Source organism: Tursiops truncatus, chromosome 1 (genome assembly GCF_011762595.2).
Source record: "Tursiops truncatus isolate mTurTru1 chromosome 1, mTurTru1.mat.Y, whole genome shotgun sequence".
Classification (NCBI taxonomy): Eukaryota; Metazoa; Chordata; class Mammalia; order Artiodactyla; family Delphinidae; genus Tursiops; species Tursiops truncatus.
This window is the reverse complement of record NC_047034.1, coordinates 20,304,741-20,331,686: the sequence shown is the minus strand read 5'-3', so window position 1 is coordinate 20,331,686 and position 26,946 is coordinate 20,304,741. Positions and strand designations below refer to the sequence as shown.

Sequence of the window (26,946 nt, the reverse complement as noted above, 5' to 3'; positions counted from 1 at the left end):
AACAACAAAAAGTCCACAACTTACATCTGTTGGAACTTGTAGCTCTTCTTGAGTATATTCATGGACTACGCGGATTAAATCCTTTGGAAAATATCCAAAAGTACGCCCAACCTATATTAAATGGGCAAAAGAAATGAATATCAATCAAAATTCTGTAGAAGAAATATAAATGAGAGACTTCTTAGTAGTGAGAGGAAATATAAAGATAGGTAGATATAACCACAAGAGATGCATGTTGCTATTATGATTACAGAGATTATCATTCCAATAAAAATTAAGTACAGAATGTTGTAAAGGCAACTTTTCTAAAACCACTGAAGTTTTCTTTCAACATTCAGCTTAATTTTAAACACAGGGCACATAAAGTGAGATTTCTGAAGTAGCTAGAAGATCTGCATAAGAGAAAATTATTGTATATTATGTGATTAAAACTATGTAAATCAAGGCTCGTTAGAAACAATTCCAAATAACCTCTAACAAGAATTTATCTGCACATTTCACAGTAGCACTCATAAACCAGTACTTAGAAGTCTTTCTTAAACCAATAAACAAAAGCCATAAGGGGACTTCCCTGGTGGCACAGTGGTTAAGAATCTGCCTGCCAATGCAGGGGACATGGGTTCGATTCCTGGCCCAGGAAGATCCCACATGCCGCGGAACAACTAAGCCTGCGTGCCCTAGAGCCCATGCGCGGCAACTACTGAGCCCGTGCGCGGCAACTACTGAGCCCATGCGTGGCAACTACTGAAAGCCGCCCATGCTCCGCAACAAGAGAAGCCACGGCAATGAGAAGCCCGCACACCTCAATGAAGACCCAATGCAGCCAAAAAGAACCACACCGACAAAAAAAAAAGCCATGAAAATTAATAAGTAAAAAAAAAAACATTTCTGAAATGCATGACCACTACAACAAAAGGCAAATATTTATTGATATCATGGGCTATACTAGGTTTTTCAACAAATGGATTTTCAAGTATTTGGGGAGAAAATAAAATTCATACTAACTACACAGCAAGCTTAGTTTCTTGCAAAGTAAACCTCTATAGAAGATTATCCCATTTATCTATAGCACTAACCGCTAAGATATATTAAGTTTGTCCTCTTGAGAAACATACGCTGTCTTTTACTAGCTACAGTCTGAAAGGGAGAAGCAGATCTCTTTCCAATTATTAAAGGAGATTGACATGCAGATCAAATGCACAAAAAGAAAAAAAAAGGCTATCTTATCACTAACTCCTAAAATATCCTCATTACCAGGGCTCTTGTTATATCTGGCAACTATGTGAAAGCCAGTTTTAGTAGAATACTGCCTTGAAGATTAGATAAGACAAGGCAATTTTAAATTGCTACATTGGCAGTTAAAGTCTGAAACTCTAAGAAACAAAAAGAAGCTGCAGGATGAAAACTAAGAAATAAAAACAAGAACCATTCTGAAAGCTCAGGAGAGATAGTTTTTAATTTCCTTAACTATAAGGTTCATGAAATGAGACAGGAGACTGAGGTAAAATACATTTACTTCCTTCTCAGGAAAAGTTTATTTTATTGAGAGAATATGGAAAAGGGAAGGAAATCAGAGCTATGTGAAGAGAGGAAATACATTTATCTTTGTATAATCTTTGTCAACTGAGAGCATAGGTCATAAAATAACGCCGTATTTTTACATTGAGTGGGTCCCGTTTCTTATGATCTGACAAAAAGATGCAGAATCATGGGCCCTCATGACTGAAAGTAAGCTTTATATCTAATTTTGCTTCCATATATCATCTCTGCCAAGGAACTGCTGAGTTGATTTGGGAAAAGAAAGAAAAGGGGAGGGGAGGGGAGGGGAGGGGAGGGGGGGAAGTGAAGGGAAGGGAAGGGAAGGCAGGGGAAGGGAGGGGAAGGCAAGGGAAGGGAATTGTTTCAAGAGAACAAAATCTGCATAAGCTACTATTAGGACAAATGTAAATAAGTGCCCCTGCCCTGAAAGGAAATATTCACAAGGAAAATGGGTAAGATACGGGCCCTGCCAGAGCTTTTGACTCCACAGGAGGTAAGACTGTACACACATTAACTACAACACAAGGCAGTAAAAGGAACGCCACATGAGCAGTGCAAACAAAGTGCCACCTAAACAATTATTAGACAGCAAAGATCCCTTCTGGCTGGGAGCTGAGGGCAGTGCTTCCCTAGGAAGGCAGGGTCAGAGTTGGGAACCAGAAAGATTGGCAGGCTTTCCAGACGTGAATATGGTCGTGAGCAAAGGTGTGGAAGAGGGAAAATGCAAAGTCAAGTTCACTTATCCAAACGCTCCAGCTTCACCACTACATGAAAAATGCAGCCTAGGGACTTGGAAAAGATGTTCCAAGAGTAGAAATCTCACGCAGTAGACTTGAAAGAAACAGAACAGATTCTTCTTTGAATATGATGATTCAACTGGGATCCCGCCTAAATACAAGAGCTGTACCTGACCAGCTGGTCTTACAAGACTCCTCCCTAGGAATCTGGACTGCCAGCAAAATAAATCGAATCTTCCCGATGGGGGATTCTCAAGCCCTCTTTCCTGTTGTTTGTTTGGTGTTTTATTGAGAGTAAAACTTTTCACATTTGGGACTGGGTGTTTCTCCGAGTTTGTACAATCCTAAGGGCATTGAGGACTCTTATTACTTTCAGTAAATAACCAGTCCACACATCACATAAAAAGGAAAGGACAAGAGCTCATAAGCCTCCCAATCAGGTCACTCGTAGTGAATCTCCTCATTAAAAGCATCAAAGCATGACAAAGTCATTGATTTCCATGTCTGCTGTCCTGGCACCCACAGAGCTGGCTGGGAATAGAGCTGCTTCAGTGAACCTGGGGGAGCAATTGTCCAAAAAAGCAGGAAAAGGATGCCCCAGCAGTTGCAAGCAAAACAAGCAAACAAACAAGAAAGCACACAGTGAAAATGATACTTTGCTTTTTTAATAGGAACAGCACACATGATTAGGTATGTGAATAATTTAGAAAAAAATTATTTTTTTCCTCCATACGTGAATACCTGAAACACTATCTTGCCCATACTTTACAGGATTAAGCCCACAGATACTTCCTTTTTGAAACAATGAAGTTAAGATTTTTCAGGTTTCACCATTGGTAACTACTAGTTTGTTTCCGGCATCTGTGAGTCTGCTTCTGTTTTGTTACATTCATTCGTTTTACTTTTTACAGTCTACTTATAAGTGATAACATACAGTATTTGTCTTTCTCTGCCATATTTCACGAAGCACAACACCCTCCAGATCCATCCATGTTGTTGCAAATGGCAAGACTGCAGTCTTTTTATGGCTGAATAATACTCTATTGTATATATATCCACCACATCCTTATTTACTATGTATGGAGCATCTGTGGCTGGTAAGGCCTAGAACTTGATGCCAGAAGCAGCTCAGTTCTGTTTAAGTCCCTTTTCTGTGTCCCCAGCTGGGGACACAGAACCATCCTCTTTTTCCACAGTCTAGCAGAGAGGACAGGTTAACTCCATCAAAGACCCCAAGAAACAGTTTCTTAAATTTACAGTGCTGGCTTCCCTGGTGGCACAGAGGTTAAGAATCCGCCTGCCAATTCAGGGGACACAGGTTCGAGCCCTGGGCCGGGAAGATCTCACATGCCGCAGAGCAACTAAGCCCATGTGCCACAACTACTGAGCCTGCGCTCTAGAGCCCGCGAGCCACAACTACTGAAGCCTGTGCGGCTAGAGCCTGTGCTCTGCAACAAGCGAAGCCACCACAAGCCCGCGGACCGCAATGAAGAGCAGCCCCCGCTCACCGCAATTAGAGAAAGCCCGCGCACAGCAACGAAGACCCAATGCAGCCAAAAATAAATAAATAAAATTTTAAAAAAAATCTGCAGTGCTAAACAAGCCAATACAAAGGAAGAAAATTAAGTATGTCAAATTTTTACTTACACTTCCAGCCCAAACTTCAGGCGATCCCCCTGCCAGTTTATAGTAGACATATACAGGGTCACCTTTTTTAAAATTCACAAAACGACAATCCGGGCCTGTAAAATCTTCCAGAGCCTCACCCCGGTACATTAACACTGTATATAAAGAGAGAAAAAAAACAAGCAGATATCAGGATTCAACTTCCACAGTCCATAGTGGCTGATCAGGAAATATAAGAATCCACTGTAAACAATAATAAAGTTTCTCCAGTACTCTCTGGAACCAATCACTTTCAACTCATATGCTCAAAGCATCTATAGAGCTTTATTCATTGTAAATCATGAATCCCCCTGCAAGTAGACAGGAGAGAGGGAAACTTTCCCAATGCGTCGACCGCCACACATGGCTGGTCTCAAGTGAAACCCTTGGTTCCCTCTCTAACCATCTAGTCCTCAGTCTTTGCTGTTTCATAATCATGAAAAGCTTCATTTTACAGTTGGGTAAATTCGAGCGCAGATGCTACTAGTGTAAGCATGACTAAATGCAGAGGTAATAGGTAATTGGGGAGAGCACCCAAGAACCCCCAAGGGGTCAATTAACTTGAACTAACCACTAAAAGGCCCTATCTTTAAGTGGCTGTAACTGCTACCATGCAGCAGTAAACACTGTCCATTTCATTTGCAGTCAAGTTGCTCTCTCCCTCAGTATATGGATAATGGAAAAGGACATCACACCCTATTATGGATCCAATCACATTACAAGATATTATTTTTCTGAAAGTATATAATGTTGACTATACCCAACATTAAGGTTTATTTATTTCTATAAACAAAATCAAAAGTAGGCAAGTGGGTTTTGTTTCTATAAACAAAATCATATGTGGCAGGGACAAGCAAAACTATGAGAGTTGTTTAGTAGTTACCTTCAGTCTTAAAATGCAGGACAAATCCCACTCGATCTAGAAATTGGTAGAAGCAATATTTTTCTTTTTGTTGGCCAAATACACAGTTTCTAATGTAAGATGAAATGGACAATAAATGCAATTAAGCAGCAGAGAAAAAGAAGAATGAAATGGAAATAACACTTTCTTTAACAGCCAATTAGCAATAAGTACATTAAAGCACATCTTTAAATACGTCTTTGAGGGACAAACATATAGATTTAAAGGGGGTTATTCGGATTTTAAAGCTAAAATCTTATTATTTTAATACATGTCAGCATCCTAATTCAGATACAATTAGGTGAGAGGCCAAGTTGAAGGTGATGGACAATTTAAGACTGGGAATTCTATCAGAATTGGAAACAGCAATGTATCTCTTATTCCCCCTTAAAAGAGATCACTGCAGATTTGTAATAATAAATCAGATGACAACATATGCACACTGAGGAACAGCTATCTGAAAAGCACACAAGGACAGCTCACAGGCACACACCTTACTAAGTAAACACTTTATGCAACAGAACACAGACCCAGAGCCTGCTCTAGCTGCTGCCTGTTGTGTTTGGTTACATCTGTTTCGACACATGCCACTTCTCAAGTTATGTGACCACCATGGGCCCTTCCAACACCATGTCTCCATACTAAGGAAGCATCAGTGATGTGATTCTCTAGGTAACTGGTTTTGAGGAACCCAGGTAGGATACTGCTTGAAAGCAATGAATAGCAAACATCTGCTATATCCAACCCTGCTTGCTAATAACCCGGATTTACTCTGAGAAAACTGCAGGAACAATTCATGGAAGTTGCTCCATTTTCGTGGCGTTTATTTACATCAGTCCTAGGGTTACTTCTAGGAATGGCTTAACACAAATCAAAGACTGACTCCTTTCTTTCCTCTAACGGCTGGCAGTGCTACAGTTCTTCAAATTGTGAAATTTGGTTTCGAATAACACCCATTTTGAATATAAATAGCTAAACTGTAGGCTTCGGCCTCCTCAGAACGAACATTTTTCTATAGGTACTGGTTACAACAGATGAACAACCGTTTCTGAAGTGGTTATCGGTAAGTTTACAAGGTTATTTGAGACCGGCTGGAGGCCACAAGGATGATACTTGTCCGGCAAATACACAGGAAGACAGCCCAAGAGCAGTAATGATTAAGGCTGAAATGAGCTAGATTTATAAAACTCTTGCAGTATTTACCGTTTTTACTTTAACAATCCTCTTCACCTGAGTTTGGGGCTCTCTGCCCTCCTCAACGCCCACGGTCCACCCTCCCACCCCCAATTCGCGGTTAGGGAACCATTCCGCTTCCTGCGCAAAGAGGAGGCTGCTGGTCCCAGGTGGCCTCTTTCGAGAACGAAAGATTTTGGCCTTTCCGGTGCCCTCCCTGTCTGGCTGTTTGCAGGAGCCTTCCAAGCACAGAAATGACAGAACTGAGGCAGAGCCGGGGAGGAGACCTTGGAACACACCGCAAGCCTGGACTCCGGGCTCGTCCCAAACCTAAACTCCAATCCCTGTTCAAAAGGCGGTCCGAGCCCCGAATCCCAGTGAAGCAGAGGGGCGAAGGGGCAGCGCCAGGAAGGCTTTCCCGAGCCCCACCAGCAACCTGCCGCTGGGAAGGCGCCCACCGAGCCCTTAGCGCATCTGCCCCCGGACTAAACCCAGCGAGGTCCCCGCCGAGGGAGCAGGATAGCGCTCGCGGGCAGCGCGGGGAGCCCAGGGAGAGCGGCGCGCCACCCCATCCTTCCTCGGAGCCGGGGCGGGCCGGGGGAGGGGACGCTGCGAGCGGTCCCCAGGGAAACCGGGGGCCACCCCCGACCCCCCACCCACCCCCGCCTCCGTCGGCGAAGGAAAAATGAACAGCTGGCAACAAGTGGGAGGTGCAGCCCCCCACGGCTGAGGCCGGCTGGCCCGGGCGCCGGCAGGGCCGGAGGAGACAGACGCAAGGACCCGGGGCTCGCCCACCTCGGCGCTCCGCCCGTCCGGCCTGCGGCCCCCCGGCCGGCTTGGTGCGCGGCCGAGACCCCGCCCCCGCGCCGCGCTCCTGGGCACTCACTGCTGCATTCGTCGTCCGCGCAGAGTTTGTGCTGCGAGAAGCGCCGGACGGTGTCCGGGTTCGTCTGGCCGGGTACCCGCCAGAGCGGCCTGAGCAGGAGCAGCCACAAGAGGAGCCCCGGCGCCGCAGCCATGTTGTGGTCACCTCGCGGAGCCGGTGACGCGGAGGAGGCGGCCCGGGCGGGGCGGGGGGCGGAGCGCGGGGGGCGGGGGGACGCGCGGCGGGGAGGGGCGGTGCCCGCCGGGGTGTGAGTCCCTGGCGGACACGTCAGCATGGCCTCCGGGAGGGGATGGAGGGGGTCCGGGAGGAGGAGGAGGACCAGCATTCGCACCTCCTTCCCAAGGCTTTCTCCTCCGGCTGCTGCCTTGGCAACCGGGACTCTATCTTCTCCCTCGTCCAATCGTCTGCCTTTGCCCCTGTCCATTAGCAGTCGACCCTCCGCAAGACTCCCTCCCTCGCCCAACCCTCTCTGCGACTTTGGATCCCTCGACCCCGCGCCATCCCAACAGCAGGTCTTCTTTGACACCTTCTTGCAGCTTCTGATTTCTGGTTCGTCCCCAGCTTGCTCACCCTCAGCCCCCTTCCTGGTTTGGTACTTCCTTTTCCGAACTACCAAATCCCACCCACGATTTACCACTGATCGTCTCCAGTTCGAGATTCCCTCTTATTCTGACTCCCAGGGGTTTTGGGGGGCCCCATCCCATGACCCCCTTATATTAGGAAAGGGAGGTGTCAGTGGAATGGTGGGTCGGTGACATACAGTAGAGCCAGTGGCCTGCTTGCTCTTTTTCCCCACCCCCGGCCCTGGGGGTTGGAGGTGGGCAATGGGTCCTCATGCTGAGATCTTCAGATTTGGGGGTCTTTATCCATAAGGGGAGAATAATTTAATTCAATGCAAATATATTGAGCTTCCCTTTTACGCTATTATTTCAGGCCAGACGCTGGACAAAGCATTAGGATGGTGAGGGGAAACACGTAGATCAACAGACAAGATATCAGGCCTTTGTCTAAAAAGCCCACAATTTAGTGGAAACAACTCACATCAAAACGACTAAAGAATAAACGTCGTCAGGAGGAAAAAGCTAATCAATAGCGGCTAACATTTATTGAGCGGTTTCTTAACGTCCAAGTGTTATTCTAAGGTATATATACATATATATATACATATCAATTTGTTTAATGTATCTTCACAACAATAGTAGGTCCTATTACTATCTTCATTTTCAAGATGAGTACATTGCATTTGTCTGTGACCAGGGTCTTCTCACTGTTGCCTCTGCCAAGGCTATTTATCAACCTTGAATGCCAATCGAATGCATTAGTTGGTTTCCCAAACTGACTGCATTCTTTAAAAGCAAGAGGAAAGAATGTGGCCCATCCATGCAAACCATAATGCTGAATAAAGGAAAAGATGAGAGATGTTCACAGTTGTTTATCTATAGGGGCCATGAGATGTCCCATTGGTCCAGTGTCGTTTCCATGCTATCTGGAGAGAATGTACAATAGATTAGGTGACTGTCCAAATAGCAGTGCCATGAGGAGTTCTTCTTTTCTTTTCTACTCTGTGTTTCATTGCTTTAGAATCTTAGGTGTGTCTAATAGGCATCTCCAACTTCATATGTTGAAAAGCAAACTTCTTATTTTCTCTCTCAAACCTGCTCCTTTCAATCTTCCCTATCTCAATAACTGGCCATTTAATTCTATTTTCCAGGTGTTCAAGTCAAAAACTTACAAACTGTTCTTGACTTCTCTTTGTCTCATACCCCAAGTCCAATCCATCAAACAATCCTGGGCACTCTCTTTGAATTGCTTTACTAAGGTGTAATTGACATACAATAAATTGCACACATTTATAGTTTACAACTTGATAAGTTTTGACACATACACACTCGTGAGACAACCACCACAATCAAGGTAATTAACATATCGATTACCCCAAAGAGTCCTCATGCTTCTTTGCAATCCCTCCCTCCCCTCCCCTGCCTGTCTCCAAACAACCTTCTGTTGCTACAGATTGATTTGTATTGAGTAGTTGCTAGAATTTGATATAAATCGAATCATACATTATGTATTCTTTTTTGTCTGACTTCTTTCACTCAGCATAAGCATTTGAAATACGTCCAGGATCTGACCACTCCTCACCATCTCCTATGCTAACATTTCAGGCCAAGCCACCATCATCTCTCAACTGAAAGACTGCAGTAGCCTCCTCACTGTTCTCCCTGCCTCTGCCCTGCCCTCCCAAAGCCTATTGTCTCAATAGCAGCCAGAGCGATCATTTCCTGATATAAACGTCTCTTCTCTACTCAAAACCTTCCTCTAGCTTTCCACTTCCAAGCCAAATGCAATGACTTTATTATGGACTGCACTGTCTTATTTGATCTGACGCGCTCATCCCTTTTACCCCCATTTCCTAGCACTCTCCCCTGGCTCTGTTAGTTTCACTCAAATACACCAAGCCCACTCCTGCATCAGAGCATCTGCACTTGGAATTTTCCCTCAGCCTGGAACAGTTCCCCTAAATAGTCTGCTTGGCTAACTAGTTCGCTCACTTCATCAAGAGTCTGTAACAATACCATATCTTATTAGAGGTGCCTTCCCTGTTCACTGTACATAAACAAGAGCTCCTTCCCATGATTACCTAGCCCATCACCCTGCTTTATTTTTCTTCAGAGCAGTTACCACCTGCCTTACATTTGTTTATCTATTTGACTGCCCCCCTCCCCCAAACATGAGCTTCACGGGAGAAAGGAATTTGACTTACTCATTGTGTAACATAATCTCCAAGGAAAATGTCTAAAATGTCTAGAATGTATGAGGTACTCAACAAATGATTTGATAGATGAACCCATAATTCCTCACGTATTGTAAATATACTACACTATTAACCTACATGGAGGCTCCATATATAAATAGCACCGAGAGGGAATATGCCATGAGAGCAAGGCATTTTCTGTTTTCCCTTCAGCGGCATCCTCAACACTGGAAACAAAACTTGGAATATATGCACTGTTGATTGAGGGCATATTTGTTGTGGAGGGAGTGAATGAAATTGCACTGTACTCTTTTCCTGTATCTTATCGGAATATTAAAGCAGATAAAGAGGTCATTTTAATTTTTCTTATTTCTATTTAGAGTAGTATTAATGACAATTCATTGGTGGAAAAAACAAAATTCCAAAATGACCTGAGTGTCACTTCACTAATATTTAATTTGACTGATTTGCACGTATGCTTTTGTATGAGGAGTGGGAGTACTCAGTTACTAAGGAACTGGCTGCTTAGTTTGTAGATTTTCTAGGGGTTTATGTGCATTATTTTTTACTATTATTATTGCCTTAAAGAGATATTAACAAGTTTGGTGGCTAATCAAAAGAAATCTCAGCTGACCACAGTGAGAGTGATGGTAGTAGTTCTTCCGGCCTGCATATATATAATGATAGTGGATGAATCAGCATTCAGTTTTACTCATAGCATTTAAACACAGATGTTCAGGGCTTCCCTGGTGGTGCAGTGGTTAAGAATCTGCCTGCTAAAACAGGGGACACGGGTTCGAGCCCTGGTCTGGGAGGATCCCACATGCTGCGGAGCAACTAGGCCTGTGAGCCACAACTACTGAACCTGTGCGTCTGGAGCCTGTGCTCCGCAACAAGAGAGGCCGCGATAGTGAGAGGCCCAGGCACCGCGATGAAGAGTGGCCCCCGCTTGCCACAACTAGAGAAAGCCCTTGCACAGAAATGAAGACACAACACAGCAAAAAAAAAACAAAAAGCAAAAAAAAAACCAACCCACAGATGTTCAACACAAATTCTAATCTCAAGTGCATTATTTGTTAACACCTCAAATGGAATTTTCACTAAGTAAAGGTTGAGTAAAAGTCAAAATATAAATGTGTCTAGTTTGGTGGGGGGCTGAGCATAAAATATAAGGTATGGAGGGTCCCTGACCTTAGAGAATTTGCAATCTGATTGAGAAAACAACACAAGTACATCTGAAACAAATAGAAGACAGCATAATAACATATATCATTGTAAACCTCCCATCGTGCCTACCCAGGAACATCCATAAGGCCTAACACTGAAGTTATCAGAAATAAGCCTGTCTATTCCCAATGCTGAAATCACTCAGAGTCCAGGGAATAGGATAAAACATTTCTTAAGGACTACGGCTTCCAGTCTAGAGGGAGTAACAGGGTGCTTCAATTCAATATCTAGAAAACTAGACAAAATATATGAAATGATAATTTTTAGACTTTGGACAACAAGCAGTATAGGCAGTGACCTCTAAAATAAGTGGAACAAATGAGGTGAGTGCTATGATTGTCCCAACTTACTTCCCATATAAAGTTTCCAGAACACAACCAGAAAAGGGAAACTCAAACAGGTGATCTCCTTGAGTTGAAGAGACAGATTTGAAAGTTTGGGGAGGCCAAAACAGCTGGAATGCATAAGGGAAGAGTACAGGAGAGAAGAGAGCTACATGGAAAAAAAGAGAACTTTGCAGAGAGAGCTCCAGAGATCTGCAGAAGGTTTCTCTCAAGTCTTCAACTGAGTAATGATAACTGCCTGTGTGTGAGGAGCTACCTGAGGCCAGGGAAAGAACCAATGAGAGGACAAGGAGAACAATCACTGCAGTAGAAAATAGTTTGTATTTTCACTAGCCACAGTGAAAAACCTGTCATATTCAGTGCATCAGGTAGAGTACTCAGTAAAGGGAAAAATCAGTCTAAGATCTAAAGCTACTCTTATCCTGCCTAATAAGGCTTGAAAACAAGCCTTGAAAAGATAAAAATGTTTTCAAGTAAATTAACTGCATTCCAGAACAGAGGTCAAGATTATTTAAAAGAGTACAAAATATCCAACACTCAACAAGGTAAATTCACAATGTCTGGAATACAAAAAAAAAATTATGAAGCATGCAAAGGAGCAGGAAAATACAAACCATAATGAAAAGAAAAATCAATAGGAATGTTCCAAAATGACACAGATGATAGAATTATTACACAGGACATTAACACAATTATATTTCATATGTTCAAGATTCTGTAGGAAAGCATAAACGTGTAAAGGAAAACGCAGAGGATAGAAAAATGATCCAAATCAAACTTAGGTGAATAAACCAATGGCTGACATGAAAAATACACTGGACAGAATTGACAGCAGATTAGACACAGAAGAAAATATTAGTGAACTTGAAGACATAGTTATATAAACTCCGCAAAATGAGACAAAGAGACTGAAAGAAATGAACAGAGCATCAGTGTGGACACCTTCGGTTAGCCCAATATTTATGTAATTGGGGTCCCTAAAGGAGGTAGGAGACAGAAAAGGTGTTTGAAGAAATAATGAATGAAAGCACTCCAAATAAGATGAAAACTCACAGATCTAAGAAGCTCAACAAACCCCAAACACAAGAAGCATGAATAAAATTAGATCGATGCATGTCAAGTTGCTTAAAACCAGTGGTAATGAAAAAAAAATTGAAACTCATCTAGAGAAAACAGACACACTATGTACATAGGAGTAAAGATAAATTTCTCTTTGGAAACATGCAAGCCAGAAGACAGAAGACCAATATATTTAAAGTGCTGGGGGTAAAATATGAAATTCTGGAGTTGTATATCACATGAAAATATTTTTCAAAGATAAGGTGAAGTCTTTTCAACATGTGGTGCTGGGACGATTGAATATCTACATGCAAAAGAATAAAATTGAACCCTACCTTAGCCACATACAAAAATTAACTCAAAATGGATCACAGTCTTTTTTTGGGGGGGGGGTAGGAGTTTATTAATTAATTTATTTATTTTGGCTGTGTTGGGTCTTCGTTTCTGTGCGAGGGCTTTCTCTAGTTGTGGCAAGCGGGGGCCACTCTTCATCACGGTGCACGGGCCCCTCACTATCGCGGCCTCTCTTGTTGTGGAGCACAGGCTCCAGACGCGCAGGCTCAGTAGTTGTGGCTCACGGGCCCAGTCGCTCCGCGGCATGAGGGATCCTCCCAGACCAGGGCTCGAACCCGGGATCACAGTCTTAAATGTAAAATTGGGAAGACTGAAAATCCTTGAAGAAAACATAGGGAGAAATCTTGGAGTAGTCAATGATGACTTAGGTATGACCCTAAAAGCATAAGCAACCAAATAAAAAATAGATAAATTGCACTTCGTCAAATTTAAAACCTCTTCTCTTCAAAGGATCTAATCAAGACAGTGAAAAGCCAACCATATTTGCCATTCATATATCTGATAAGGGACTTAGATCTAGAATATATAAGGAACTTTTTAAGTTCAATAATAAAAAGACAAATAACCTAGTTAAAAATAAGCAAATAATTTGAATAGACATTTCCCCAAAGAAAATATATAATGGTCAATAAGTAGATGAAAAGATAATTAACACGATTAGCCATTAGGAAATCAAAACCACAATGAACTATCAAAACTACAATGAGCTATCATTTCATATCCACTAAGAAGACCATAATAGGGAGACCTTCAAGATGGCGGAGGAGTAAGACGCGGAGATCACCTTCCTCCGCACAAATACACAAGAAATACATCTACATGTGGAACAACTCCTACAGAACACCTACTGAATGCTGGGAAGATCTCAGACTTCCCAAAAGGCAAGAAACTCCCCACGTACCTGGGTAGGGCAAAAGAAAAAAGAAAAAACAGAGACAATAAATAGGGACAGGACCTGCACCTCGGGGAGGGAGCTGTGAAGGAGGAAAATTTTCCACACACTAGGAAGCCTCTTCACTGGTGGAGACAGCGGATGGGTGGGGGGAAGCTTTGGAGTCACAGAGGAGAATGCAGCCACAGGGGTGCAGAGGGCAAAGTGGAGAGATTCCCGCACAGAGGATCATGCCGACGAGCACTCACCAGCCCGAGAGGCTTGTCTGGTCACCCGCTGGGGTGGATGGTGGGATGGGGCTGGGAGCTGAGGCTCAGGCTTCGGAGGTCAGACCCCAGGGAGAGGACTGGGGTTGGCTGCGTGAACACAGCCTGAAGGGGCTAGTGCACCACAGCTATCTGGGAGGGACTCCAGGGAAAAGTCTGGACCTGCCTAAGAGGCAAGAGACTATTGTTTTGGGGTGCGCGAGGAGAGGGTATTCAGATCACCGCCTAAATGAGCTCCAGAGACAGAAGCAAGCCACAGCTATCAGCGCAGACACCAGAGACGGGCACGAAACGCTAAGGCTGCTGCTGCTGCCACCAAGAAGCCTGTCTGCAAGCACAGGTCACTATCCACACCTCCCCTCCTGCGAGCCTGTGCAGCCCGCCACTGCCGGGGTCCCGTGATCCAGGGACAAGTTTCCCGGGAGAACACACAGCGCTCCTCAGGCTGTTGCAACGTGGCACTGGCCTCTGCGGCAGCAGGCTCACCCCGCCCTCACCCTGGCCTGAGTGAGCCAGAGCACAGTAATCAGCTGCTACTTGAACCACGCCCTGTCTGGGCGATGAACAGACGCCCTCAGGCGACCTACACGCAGAGGCGGGGCCAAATCCAAAGCTGAACCCCAGGAGCTGTGCGAACAAAAAAGAGAAAGGGAAACCTCTCCCAGCAAACTCAGGAGCAGCGGATTAAATCTCCACAGTCAACTTGATGTACCCTGCATCTGTGGAATAGCCGAATAGAAAACAAAGCATCCCAAAATTGAGGCAGTGAACTTTGGGAGCAACTGTAGACTTGGGGTTTGCTTTCTGCTTCTAATTTATCCCTGGCTTTATGTTTATCTTAGTTTAGTATTTAGAGTTTTTTATCATTGGTAGATCTGTTTATTGATTTTGTTGCTCTCTTCCTTTTTTTTTTTTAATATATAGACATATAATTTTTTTTCCTTCTCTTTTTGTGAGTGTGTATGTGTATGCTTCTTTGTGTGATTTTTGTCTGTATATCTTTGCTTTTACCATTTGTCCTAGGGTTCTGTTTTTCCTTTTTTTTTTTTTTTTAGTATAGTTTTTAACACTTCTTAACATTGGTGGATTTGTTTTTTGGTATGATTGCTCTCTTCCTTCTTTCTTTATTTCTTTTTATTACTTTTAAATTTCTTTTATTTTTAATAACTTATTTTCTTTCTTTCTTTCTTTCTTTCTTTCTTTCTTTCTCTTTCTTCCTCCCTCCCTCCCTCCCCCCCTTTCTTTCTTCCTTTCCTTCTGAGCCGTGTGGCTGACAGGGTCTTGGTGCTCTGGCCAGGTGTCAGGCCTGTGCCTCTCAGGTGGGAGTCCGAGTTCAGAACATTGGTCCACTGGAGACCTCCTGGCTCCATGTAATATCAAACAGCGAAAACTCTCCCAGAGATCTCCATCGCAACGCTAAGACCCAGCTCCACTCAACGACCAGCAAGCTACAGTGCTTGACACCCTATGGCAAACAACTAGCAAGACAGGAACACAACCCCACCCATCAGCAGAGAGACTGCCTAAAATCATAATAAGGTGGCAGACACCCCAAACAACACCACCGGACACGGTCCTGACCACCAGAAAGATAAGATCCAGCCTCATCCACCAGAACACAGGCACTAGTCCCCTCCACCAAAAAGCCTACACAATCCACTGAACCAACCTTAGCCACTGGGGGCAGACACCAAAAACAACGGGAACTACGAACCTGCAGCCTGCAAAAAGGAGACCCCAAAAACAGGAAGTGAAGCAAAATAAGAAGACAGAGAAAAACACAGCAGATGAAGGAGCAAGGTAAAAACCCACAAGACCAAACAAATGAAGAGGAAATACACAGTCTACCTGAAAAAGAATTCAGGGTAATGCTAGTAAAGATGATCCAAAATCGTGGAAATGGATGGAGAAAATACAAGAAACGTTTAACAAGGACCTAGAAGAACTGAAAAGAAAACAATGATGAACAACACAGTAAATGAAATTTAAAATTCTCTAGAAGGAATCAACAGCAAAATAACTGAGGTAGAAGAATGGATAAGTGACCTGGAAGATAAAATACTGGAAATAACTACTGCAGAGAAGAATAAAGAAAAAAGAATGAAAAGAATTGAGGATAGTCTTAGAGACATCTAGGAGAACATTAAATGCACCAATAATCGAATTATAGGGGTCCCAGGAGAAGAAGAGAAAAAGAAAGGGACTGAAAAAATATTTGAAGAGATTATAGTTGAAAACTTCCCTAATATGGGAAAGGAAATAGTTCATCAAGTCCAGGAGGTGCAGAGTCCCACACAGGAAAATCCAAGAAGAAACACGCCAAGACACATATTAATCAAACTCTCAAAAATTAAATACAAAGAAAATATATTCAAAGCAGCAAGGGAAAAGCAAAAAATAACATACAAGGGAATCCCCATAAGGTTAACAGCTGATCTTTCAGCAGAAACTCTGCAAGCCAGGAGGGAGTGGCAGGACATATTTAAAGTGATCAAAGGGAAAAACCTACAACCAAGATTAATCTACCCAGCAAGGATCTCATTCAGATTTGACGGAGAAATTAAAACCTTTACAGACAAGCAAAAGCTAACAGAATTCAGCACCACCAAACCAGCTTTACAACAAATGCTAAAGGAACTTCTCTAGGCAGAAGACACAAGAGAAGGAAAAGACCTACAATAACAAACCCAAAACTGTTAAGAAAATGTTAATGGGAAAATACATATCGATAATTACCTTAAATGTAAATGGATTAAATGGTCCAACCAAAAGACATAGACTGGCTAAATGGATACAAAAATAAGACCCATATATATGCTGTCTACAAGAGACCCACTTAAGACCTAGGGACACATACCTACTGAAAGTGAGGGGATGGAAAAAGATATTCCACGCAAATGGAAATCAGAAGAAAGCTGGAGTAGCAATTCTCATATCAGACAAAGTAGACTTTAAAATAAAGACTATTACAAGAGACAAAGAAGGACACTACATAACGACCAAGGGATCAATCCAAGAGGAAGATATAACAACTGTAGATATTTATACAGCCAACATAGTAGCACCTCAATACATAAGGCAAATGCTAACAGCCATAAAAGGGGAAACTGACAGTAACACAGTCACAGTGGGGGACTTTGACACTCCCTTTCACCAATGGATGGATCATCCAGAATGAGAATAAATAAGGAAACATAAGCTTTAAATGATACATTAAACAAGATGCACTTACTTGATATTTACGGGATGTTCTGTCCAGGACCAACAGAATACACTTTCTTCTCAGGTTCTCATGGAGCATTCTCCAGGATGGATCATACCTTGGGTCACAGATCAAGCCTTGGTAAATTTAAGACAATTGAAATCGTATCAAGTATCTTTTCCGACCACAGCGCTATGAGACTAGATATCAATTACAGGAAAAAATCAGTAAAAAATACAAACACATGGAGGCTAAACAATACACTACTTAATAACCAAGAGATCACTGAAGAAATCAAAGAGGAAATCAATAAATACCTAGAAACAAATGACAATGAAAACACGATGACTCAAAACCTGTGGGATGTAGCAAAAGAAGTTCTAAGAGGGAAGTTTATAGCAATACAATCCTACCACAAGAAACATCGCAAATAAACAGCCTAGCCTTACACGTAAAGCAATTAGAGAAAGAAGAAATAAAAAGCCCCACAAAGTTAGCAGAAGGAAAGAAATCATAAAGATCAGATCAGAAATAAATGAAAAAGAAGTGAAGGAAACAATAGCAAAGATCCATAAAACTAAAAGCTGGTTCTTTGAGAAGATAAACAAAACTGATAAACCATTAGCCAGACTCATCAAGAAAAAAGGGAGAAGACTCAGATCAATAGAATTAGAAATGAAAAAGGAGAAGTAACAACTGACGCTGCAGAAATACAAAGGATCATGAGAGATTACTACAAGCAAATGTATGTCAATAAAATGGACAACCTGGAAGAAATGGACACGTTCTTAGAAAAGCACAACCTTCTGAGACTGAACCAGGAAGAAATAGAAAATATAAACAGACCAATCACAAGCACTGAAATTGAGACTCTGATTAAAAATCTTCCAACAAACAAAAGTTCCAGGACCAGATGGCTTCACAGGTGAATTCTATCAAATATTTAGAGAAGAGCTAACACCTATCCTTCTCTAAGTCTTCCAAACTATAGCAGAGGGAGGACCACTCCCAACCTCATTCTACGAAGCCAACATCACCCTGATACCAAAACAAGACAAAGATGTCACAAAGAAAGAAAACTAAAGGCCAATATCACTGATGAACATAGATGCAAAATCCTCAACAAAATACTAGCAAACAGAATCCAACAGCATATTAAAAGGATCATACACCATGATCAAGTGGGGTTTATCCCAAGAATGCATGGATTCTTCAATATACACATATCAGTCAATGTGATAAATCATATTGAAAATTGAAGGACAAAAACCATATGATCATCTCAATAGATGCAGAAAAAGCTTTCCACAAAATTCAACACCCATTTATGATAAAAACCCTGCAGAAAGTAGGCATAGAGGGAACTTTCCTCAACATAATAAAGGCCATATATGACAACCCACAGCCAACATCGTCCTCAATGGTGAAAAACTGAAAGCATTTCCACTAAGATCAGGAACAAGACAAGGTTGCCCACTCTCACCACTCTTATTCAACATAGTTTTGGAAGTTTTAGCCACAGCAATCGGAGAAGAAAAGGAAATAAAAGGAATCCAAATCGGAAAAGAAGAAGTAAAGCTGTCACTCTTTGCAGATGACATGATACTATACACAGAGAATCCTAAAGATGCTACCAGAAAACTACTAGAGCTAATCAATGAATTTAGTAAAGTAGCAGGATACAAAATTAATGCACAGAAATCTCTGGCATTCCTATACACTAAGGATGAAAAATCTGAAAGTGAAATCAAGAAAACACTCCCATTTACCATAGCAACAAAAAGAATAAAATATCTAGGAATAAACCTACCTAAGGAGACAAAAGACCTGTATGCAGAAAATTATAAGACACTGATGAAAGAAATTAAAGATGATACAAATAGATGGAGAGATATACCATGTTCTTGGATTGGAAGAATCAACATTGTGAAAATGACTCTACTACCCAAAGCAATCTACAGATTCAATGCAATCCCTATCAAACTACCACTGGCATTTTTCACAGAACTAGAACAAAAAATTTCACAATTTGTATGGAAACACAAAAGACCCCGAATAGCCAAAGCAATCTTGAGAACGAAAAACGGAGCTGGAGGAATCAGGCTTCCTGACTTCAGACTATACCACAAAGCTACAGTAATCAAGACAGTATGGTACTGGCACAAAAACAGAAATATAGATCAATGGAACAGGATAGAAAGCCCAGAGATAAACCCACGCACATATGGTCACCTTATCTTTGACAAAGGAGGCAGGAATGTACAGTGGAGAAAGGACAGCCTATTCAATAAGTGGTGCTGGGCAAACTGGACAGCTACATGTAAAAGTATGAGATTAGATCACTCCCTAACACCATACACAAAAATAAGCTCAAAATGGATTAAAGACCTAAACGTAAGGCCAGAAACTATCAAACTCTTAGAGGAAAACATAGGCAGGACACTCTATGACATAAATCACAGCAAGGTCCTTTTTGACCCACCTCCTAGAGAAATGGAAATAAAAACAAAAGTAAACAAATGGGACCTAATGAAACTTAAAAGCTTTTGCGCAGCAAAGGAAACCATAAAGAAGACCAAAAGACAACCCTCAGAATGGGAGAAAATATTTGCAAATGAAGCAACTGACAAAGGATTAATCTCCAAAATTTATAAGCAGCTCATGCAGCTTAATAACAAAAAAACAAACAAACAACCCAATCCAAAAATGGGCAGAAGACCTAAGTAGACATTTCTCCAAAGAAGATATACAGAGTGCCAACAAACACATGAAAGAATGCTCAACATCACTAATCATGAGAGAAATGCAAATCAAAACTACAATGAGATATCATCTCACACCAGTCAGAATGGCCATCATCAAAAAATCTACAAACAATAAATGCTGGAGAGGGTGTGGAGAAAAGGGAACCCTCTTACACTGTTGGTGGGAATGTAAATTGATACAGCCACTGTGGAGAACAGTATGGAGGTTCCTTAAAAAGCTACAAATAGAACTACCATATGACCCACCAATCCCACTACTGGGCATATACCCTGAGAAAACCATAATCCAAAAAGAGTCATGTACCAAAATGTTCATTGCAGCTCTATTTACAATAGCCCAGAGATGGAAACAACCTAAGTGTCCATCATCGGATGAATGGATAAAGAAGATGTGGCACATATATACAATGGAATATTACTCAGCCATAAAAAGAAACGAAATTGAGCTATTTGGAATGAGGTGGATAGACCTAGAGTCTGTCATACAGAGTGAAGTAAGTCAGAAAGAGAGAGACAAATACCGTATGCTAACACATATATATGGAATTTAAGAAAAAAAAAATGTCATGAAAAACCTAGGGGTGAAACAGGAATAAAGACACAGACTTACTAGAGAATGGACTTGAGGCTATGGGGAGGGGGAAGGGTAAAATGTGACAAAGCGAGAGAGAGGCATGGACATATATACACTACCAAACGTAAGGTAGGTAGCTAATGGGAAGCAGCCGCATAGCACAGGGAGATCAGCTTGGTGCTTTGTGACCGCCTGGAGGGGTGGGATAGGGAGGGTGGGAGGGAGGGAGACGCAAGCGGGAAGAGATATGGGAACATATGTATATATATAACTGATTCATTTTGTTGTGAAGCTGAAACTAACATACCATTGTAAAGCAATTATACTCCAATAAAGATGTTAAAAAAAAATTAAATTAAAAAAAACCATAATGAGATATTATTGCATATCCGCTAGAATGGCTAAAATTTGAAAAACTGATGTCTGATTTAAAAGACTGATAACAGATGTTGCCAAGGATGAGGATAATTGGATCTCTCATAACGCTCCTGGTTATAATTTAAAATGATTCAACCACTTTGGAAAACAGTTTGACAATTTCTTTAAAAATTACACCTTATCATATGAATGCAGTCTTTCCACTCCTGGGTATTCACTCAAGAGAAATAAAAGTATATGTCCACACCAAGACTTGTTCGCAAATGTTCATGGTGGCTTCATTGGTAATAGTAAAAAAACACAAAAAACAAAAACAAACAAACAAAAAACAGCTGTCCATCAACAGCTAAATAGATGTTAAATTTTGGCATATTGCTCAGCAATAACAAGGAACTATTGATACTAGCAACAACAAAGAAATTCTGAGTGAAATAACACAGACCCCAAAAATAATACACACTGTAAAACTGCATCTATATAAAATTCTAGAAAATTCTAACTAACCTATGACAGTGGTTGCTTACTGATAGAGCAGGGAGACTAGGGATGGACATAAAGAAACATAAGAGAAAAGACCACAGTAATGAGACCTAATCTTACTAGAGTGAAATGATCCTGTTAAAAAGTAGTGGGAGATAAATTTGGGTGGCTAGGGTAGGTCGGATTTTGAAAGATTATTAATCAAGCATAATGATTTAGACTTAGAATAAAAAACAGAAAGCTATCAGACTTTAAGTAAAGGGATCATATAACTGAAGTGGAATTCAAGCAAGTATCCTGTTCTAAAAGCCAAGGAGAATGAAGATTTGTGTTGGGCATGGCCAGTAGAGTTAAATCCTTTCCCTAAAATTAAAAAGCCACGTCAAAGTCATGTCAAAGGGTATGTTCTCCTGGGAGTGCGTCATATACAAGGCAAGGTCTCCTACCACCGTGTACTATTTGTCTAGTCCTGACAAACATTATTCCCATTTCTACTGAACAAAGAAAGAAACTCAAACATCTGAAATTGCCAGTAACACATAGGCTTATATAGAAGTTCTTGTTTCTGGTTCTGCCTAATTTACCTTGGCACTATTTTCACAGAAGTCAAATATTTGGTGCTTTGAATAAATACAGAACAAATTCCAGGGTAGGGCCTGGACAACACTATTTCCACAGTTTAAACTGGCTTTACCTATTTATGGTTTTCAAATAGGAATTACTTCCTTACTAGGACAATAGCATAGGCAGAGAATGTAGTCAAAAGCATTAAACTAGGTATCAGAAGTCTAATTGTGTGACCTTAGGCAACTTGCTAACTTTTCTGAGTCTCAGATTCCTTGTCTATAACATTGGGGCTCATGGTAAAACTTCATAATGTTTCTATAAGAAGCTATGGGAGGGACTTCCCTCCTGGCGCAGTGGTTAAGAATCCACCTGCCAATGCAGGGGATGGGGGTTTGATCCCTGGTTTGGGAAGATCCCACATGCCGTGGAACGCCACAACTACTGACCCTGCACTCTACAGCCCATGAGCCACAACTACTGAGCCCGCGTGCCTAGAGCCCATGCTCCGCAACAAGAGAAGCCACCACAATGAGAAGCCCACGCACCGCAAGGAAGAGTAGCCCCTGCTCACAGTAACTAGAGAAAGCCCACACTTAGCAACAGACCCAACACAGCCATAAATAAATAAATACATACATAGAAGCAATGGGATAATATATTAAAATGTTGCCCATTTATGTTGTTTAAATAATTAAACAGCAGAACTTCAGGCTCTTACAGCCAATAGGAATGGTTGATGGTACAAGACTCTCTGCAAATCAATGACTTTGTCACAGAGGAGACATTTTTTGATAGTACCTCTACCATGGAAACTGTTCCCTTCTTACTAAAAGGTAGCATGGAGGGTAACAGAACCCCCAAAGTGTGCTTGTGAGGTCAAATGTGCCTTCTGGAAGGAGACATTGAGATCTGAGAGGGAGAAAATATGCCCTTGATGCAACATATAATCACAGCAGATGTTACAGATCATACACAGCAAACCTCCTGAAGGTTCAGCATTTTGATTGATACAAGCAGTATAAATTAGGAACCGGAACATAAATACCATTATGAAGACTGCACTCAAGAGTGGATCCTAAGCAATTGCAAATGGAAGAGTAAGAATTCTCTGCAAGTACAAAAGCTCATTCCAATTTAATTCTACATGGGATTTGAAATGGTATGGAATACGTAAGAGGATGAATCAATGACATCAAACTAGAATGATTAAACAGAGAACCTAAATATAACTTGATATTTCCCTTAGTTCTCACTGATTCTCTAGAACAATGCTGTCCAATAGCAATATAATTCCAGCTACATATGTCATTTAAATTTTCTAGAAGTCACATTAAAATCAAAACAGATGAAATTAATGTTAATAAATTTTATTTAATCCAATATATCCAAAATATTATCATCTCAACTTGTAATAAACATAATAATTATTAATGAGGCATGTTACATTCTTTATTTCATATGATATCTTTGAAATCTGGTGTGTATTTTACACTTACAGTACATCTCAATTTAGGTACATTTAAAGGCAGCACAGCTCTAGAAAGTAGGGATTAAATATTAACACCAGATCCAAACCATATATTATACATATTTGCACATTATTTTGTATACATTTTAAAGAAAAGCAAAGCTTAAAATTGTGTTTTAGGATTTAAAATATTTTTGGCCAACCTCTCTTGGAACTTCTGTGGAAAGAGAAAGAATGATGGTGATTATCTCAAAACCTCCCAATTTTTTTGTTTGCAATCAGACTTCTGTTATTTTGTTATCATTTATTTTTCATAATTACCTTAAACACATTTACTATTCTTGGCAAACATAAACAAACCAAAAATGACATCTGAATGTGCAATAAAACAATTTGCACAAGAGCCCTTATCCCCTTAGGTTGAACTGTAGGAAAACAGTTGCAGAACATGTTACTTGTTTAGGCAAATGTTTCTCACTAGAGCTCTATTGTCATTTTGGGTAGAACATTCCTACCAGTTGCAGGATATACAAAAACCCTAGCCCTGGCTATGAAATTTTAGTACCATCCTTAGTCATGGTAACAAAATAAAAATTGCCCCCATGCAGCCACAACCCCTGGGGTAGAAAGGACACCAACCTCCCAGTTGAGAAGCACTGCTTAAGACTTTTGTTAAAATCTGATCAGTTAACAAAGCACCTGCGGTTGTGAATATTCTGTAAAAGAAACAAATTATAATATCAACCTAAGAAAAAAATCCCTATATATCAAAGTTACTTGGATCTACAAGGGAGATTTTATATATATATATATATATATAAAATTAAAGCTAATACTACCTTACTAGATGCCTTACATGTCTGAATTTAATTTTCTCTTCTCTGAGAGGGGTCTTATATTGTTCTACTTCCACATTCCCCCATTTGTTCCCTCTTCCACACTATCTTATCTTAAATTTACACCTGAATTAATTGTATTTTTTTCTTTGTATTAATAGTCAAATCATGGATATATTTTGAATTATTTGGAATGACTGTAGAGGATTTTTTTCCCTTCATTCTTAACAAAAGAACATGCTTCTCAATTAAAACTTAGGAGAATATAGGTTGAGATGCAGTATGTAGAGTTATTTGGATAATAATTGTCATTAAGTGGGAATTCCCTGGTGGTCTAGTGGTTAGGACTTGGCTATTTCCTTGCCGTGGCCTGGGATTGATCCCTGGTGGGGGAACTAAGATCCCACAAGCCGCGAGGTGGGGCAGTAAAAAAAATATTGTAATTAAGTAAATATACATCATCTTCATGATGGCTGATCTCATTTACCCCTTATAATCAGGTTTCTCCACAATAGAACGGAGTTACTCCTCGGCATTAACAGCTACCAGTTGTATGTTAAAGCACCCAGGAGAAGCAATATAGTCAGTGACTACCATAATGATTGAGATGTATGATGATACCAGTAATTATTTTTAGTATAGATATCTTTTGGATACAACAGTCATCACTAATATGATCATGTATCTTTAAAATTTTATGTATGTATGTATACTAATCGAATCTGTTGTGAGCATAAACATTACTTGGTACTCTAGAGCAACTGTTGGCAAACTATGGCCAATAGGCCAAATCCAGCCTGCCACCTGTTTTTGTAAATAAAGTTCTATTAGAACACAGACATTCTCATTCACTTACATTTATCTATGACTGCTTCTGTGAGGCAACAGGAGTTAAATAGTAGTGGTGATAGAGAGACTGTATCACCCAGAGTCTAAAATATTTACTGTCTCTTTAGAGAAAGAGTTTGTTGACCCCTGCTGCAGATTGTAAGCTAAAGGTCAGCAAAAAACCTACACAAATGATTTTTCTTTTATGGCGAGAATGAATTTTATGGAATGAGATCAAGGAGCTGTTAGTTGTCTTGGGCCAAGGTCTCTTCCTTATAGAGGAGCATTTAGGACTGGAAATCTTGACACTGTCTCATGTCAGAGGTGAGAAAACCTGGTGAAGTTCATTTTAATGAGATTTAAGAAGTATCTCTTCTAGAGAATTTTCAGGTGAATCTAATCTTTCTAATTGGTGTCTGAAACTATTAGATTGCAGGGAATCTAATAAAGCTTCACGGGAATAACTGAAAGGTTTGTGGGAATAATATTGTCTAAATAAGAGTTTGCAGTTTTAAAAAAAATGTAATTCATCATGTTAAGTTGCTCTTTGGCACAATGCAATTGTAAGAACATCTTTTTGTTCCTTAGAACATGTTTTCCCTTAGATTGGAATCTAGAAGTCTTTGGTATGCTTTGCTTTGTTTTATGTTTGCATTTTTGTCATGCCATTTCTTTTTTTTAAATCTTGTTTATTCTATCGGTAGTATAGTCATTTTCTTTTTACTCTCTTCTCTCCAACACATTTTCTACCAGAATTGTACCATGGAAAATGAAAGAGGTAGGTAGAGCACAGAAAGATATCAATGTTAGTTCTTAACTTTCTGTCTTTTGTCTACTGTTGTCTACAGTTGTCTGATAATGTTAAGGTAAATCGGAAAAATCTTCCCCACATGAATTTCTAGCCAGATAAAATCCATTCTAGCTTGGCTTTGGTGAAATTATACTTCATAGCAAGGGAAGAAATGTAGCCAGACCAAACCTTTATACTAGAAAAGTATGGCTATATTATTTTCTGTGTGTCCTCTTGGACCACAACTGTCATTTATCAGCCTTGCCTGTGGAGTTAGAGCAGGGGCTTGAGTGAGACCAAGGATTTATGACACAAAAAGCAGCAGGAGAATTTTTCTCACAAGCCCATAGCTACTGCACAGTATTTATGAAGACAACATATAATCAAGTATTTCAGCATTTTAAGGAATCCCTGTACAAACTCTCACTAGACCCTTTAATCACCTGTACAATATTGTGATTCTGCTCAAATGCTTCACTTTCAGGGCAGGGGAAACTCAAAAGATTCCTGTGGGAGCCCATGCCATTATTTGTGCAGCCTTAGTTATGAACAAAACTCTTGTAATGACTTTAAAGCTGCTTCTCTTTAACTTTCACTACTTAGTCCGAGTTCCGTTCTCTGATGCTACGAAAAAAGTCTTACTCTTCCTTCACAGATGAACCCCCAAATTTTGGAAATATTGTGTTCCAACGAGTCTCTGCTTTTCCAGGATCATCTTCCCTAGAGCCCCTCAATTTCCCCTCATTTCACATTTAACCATCTTACTTTCAACCCTTATTTCATAAGTTCGTCAACGTTCCTCATGAAAAGTGACTCCAGACCAGTGCACAGAACCACTGCCGCTGAGAAGGAAAAGATATTTTCGTCCAAATTTTGGGGAAGCAGTCAGGGTCATTTAAATTCAAAGCTAAACCTTTAATGAAAAAGAAAAAAGATTTCAAGGAAGCAATTAACAGGCTATGCAGAGATTTATCTTGTTAAGGCCACGAGCCGCGCCTCCGAGGCTCGCTGCTCGCGCCAGCAAGCCAAGCAGTAACTGAAAGGTCGTCGTACAGGGAACTACTCGGGCAAAGTGACATTCTGCTATTTGGACTGTTACCCTCATCCAGCGGACCTCACGTTGCATTAATCTTCATTTGCAATTAAAGTCTCCCACTTCTTTCCGCTCAGACAGATTAAGATGTACACCTGGGTCCAATCCAATGGGAAGGAGGCTGTACACGGCCACTTCCGGGTCACTTCCGGGTCGAGGCGCCTCCA

General features: G+C 41.0%; 1 protein-coding gene and 2 long non-coding RNA genes across 7 annotated transcripts in view; 1 reads left to right on the top strand and 2 right to left on the bottom strand.

The window, feature by feature from the left end:
- MIA3 (MIA SH3 domain ER export factor 3) overlaps positions 1 to 7,053 on the bottom strand; it is a 64,534-nt gene extending 57,481 nt beyond the window's left edge. For both annotated transcript variants that reach the window (XM_019920375.3, XM_033850923.2), the window contains exons 1-3: positions 6,902 to 7,053; positions 3,924 to 4,057; positions 25 to 111 (exon numbers count right to left, since the gene is read on the bottom strand). In XM_019920375.3, coding sequence (XP_019775934.2) covers positions 25 to 111; positions 3,924 to 4,057; positions 6,902 to 7,034 — 354 coding nt within the window. In that variant the 5' untranslated portion in view covers positions 7,035 to 7,053. The remainder of the gene's footprint in view (positions 1 to 24; positions 112 to 3,923; positions 4,058 to 6,901) is intronic.
- Positions 6,925 to 8,879, top strand: LOC141277990 (uncharacterized). The gene is made up of 3 exons (XR_012330025.1): positions 6,925 to 7,057; positions 7,332 to 7,450; positions 7,835 to 8,879. It is a non-coding gene; the product is annotated as an uncharacterized lncRNA (long non-coding RNA).
- Positions 8,880 to 12,343: 3,464 nt separating this feature from the next.
- On the bottom strand, positions 12,344 to 26,912 carry LOC109547514 (uncharacterized). 4 transcript variants are annotated; one of them, XR_012330020.1, is made up of 6 exons: positions 26,786 to 26,912; positions 26,452 to 26,599; positions 23,872 to 23,948; positions 23,436 to 23,449; positions 17,031 to 17,118; positions 12,344 to 12,959 (listed from the first exon to the last, which is right to left on the bottom strand). It is a non-coding gene; the product is annotated as an uncharacterized lncRNA (long non-coding RNA). The 4 variants fall into 4 exon arrangements; XR_004525044.2 differs by lacking the exon at positions 23,436 to 23,449 and having other exon boundaries at positions 17,031 to 17,137; XR_002173282.3 differs by lacking the exon at positions 23,436 to 23,449.
- Between the last annotated feature and the right edge of the window lie 34 nt (positions 26,913 to 26,946).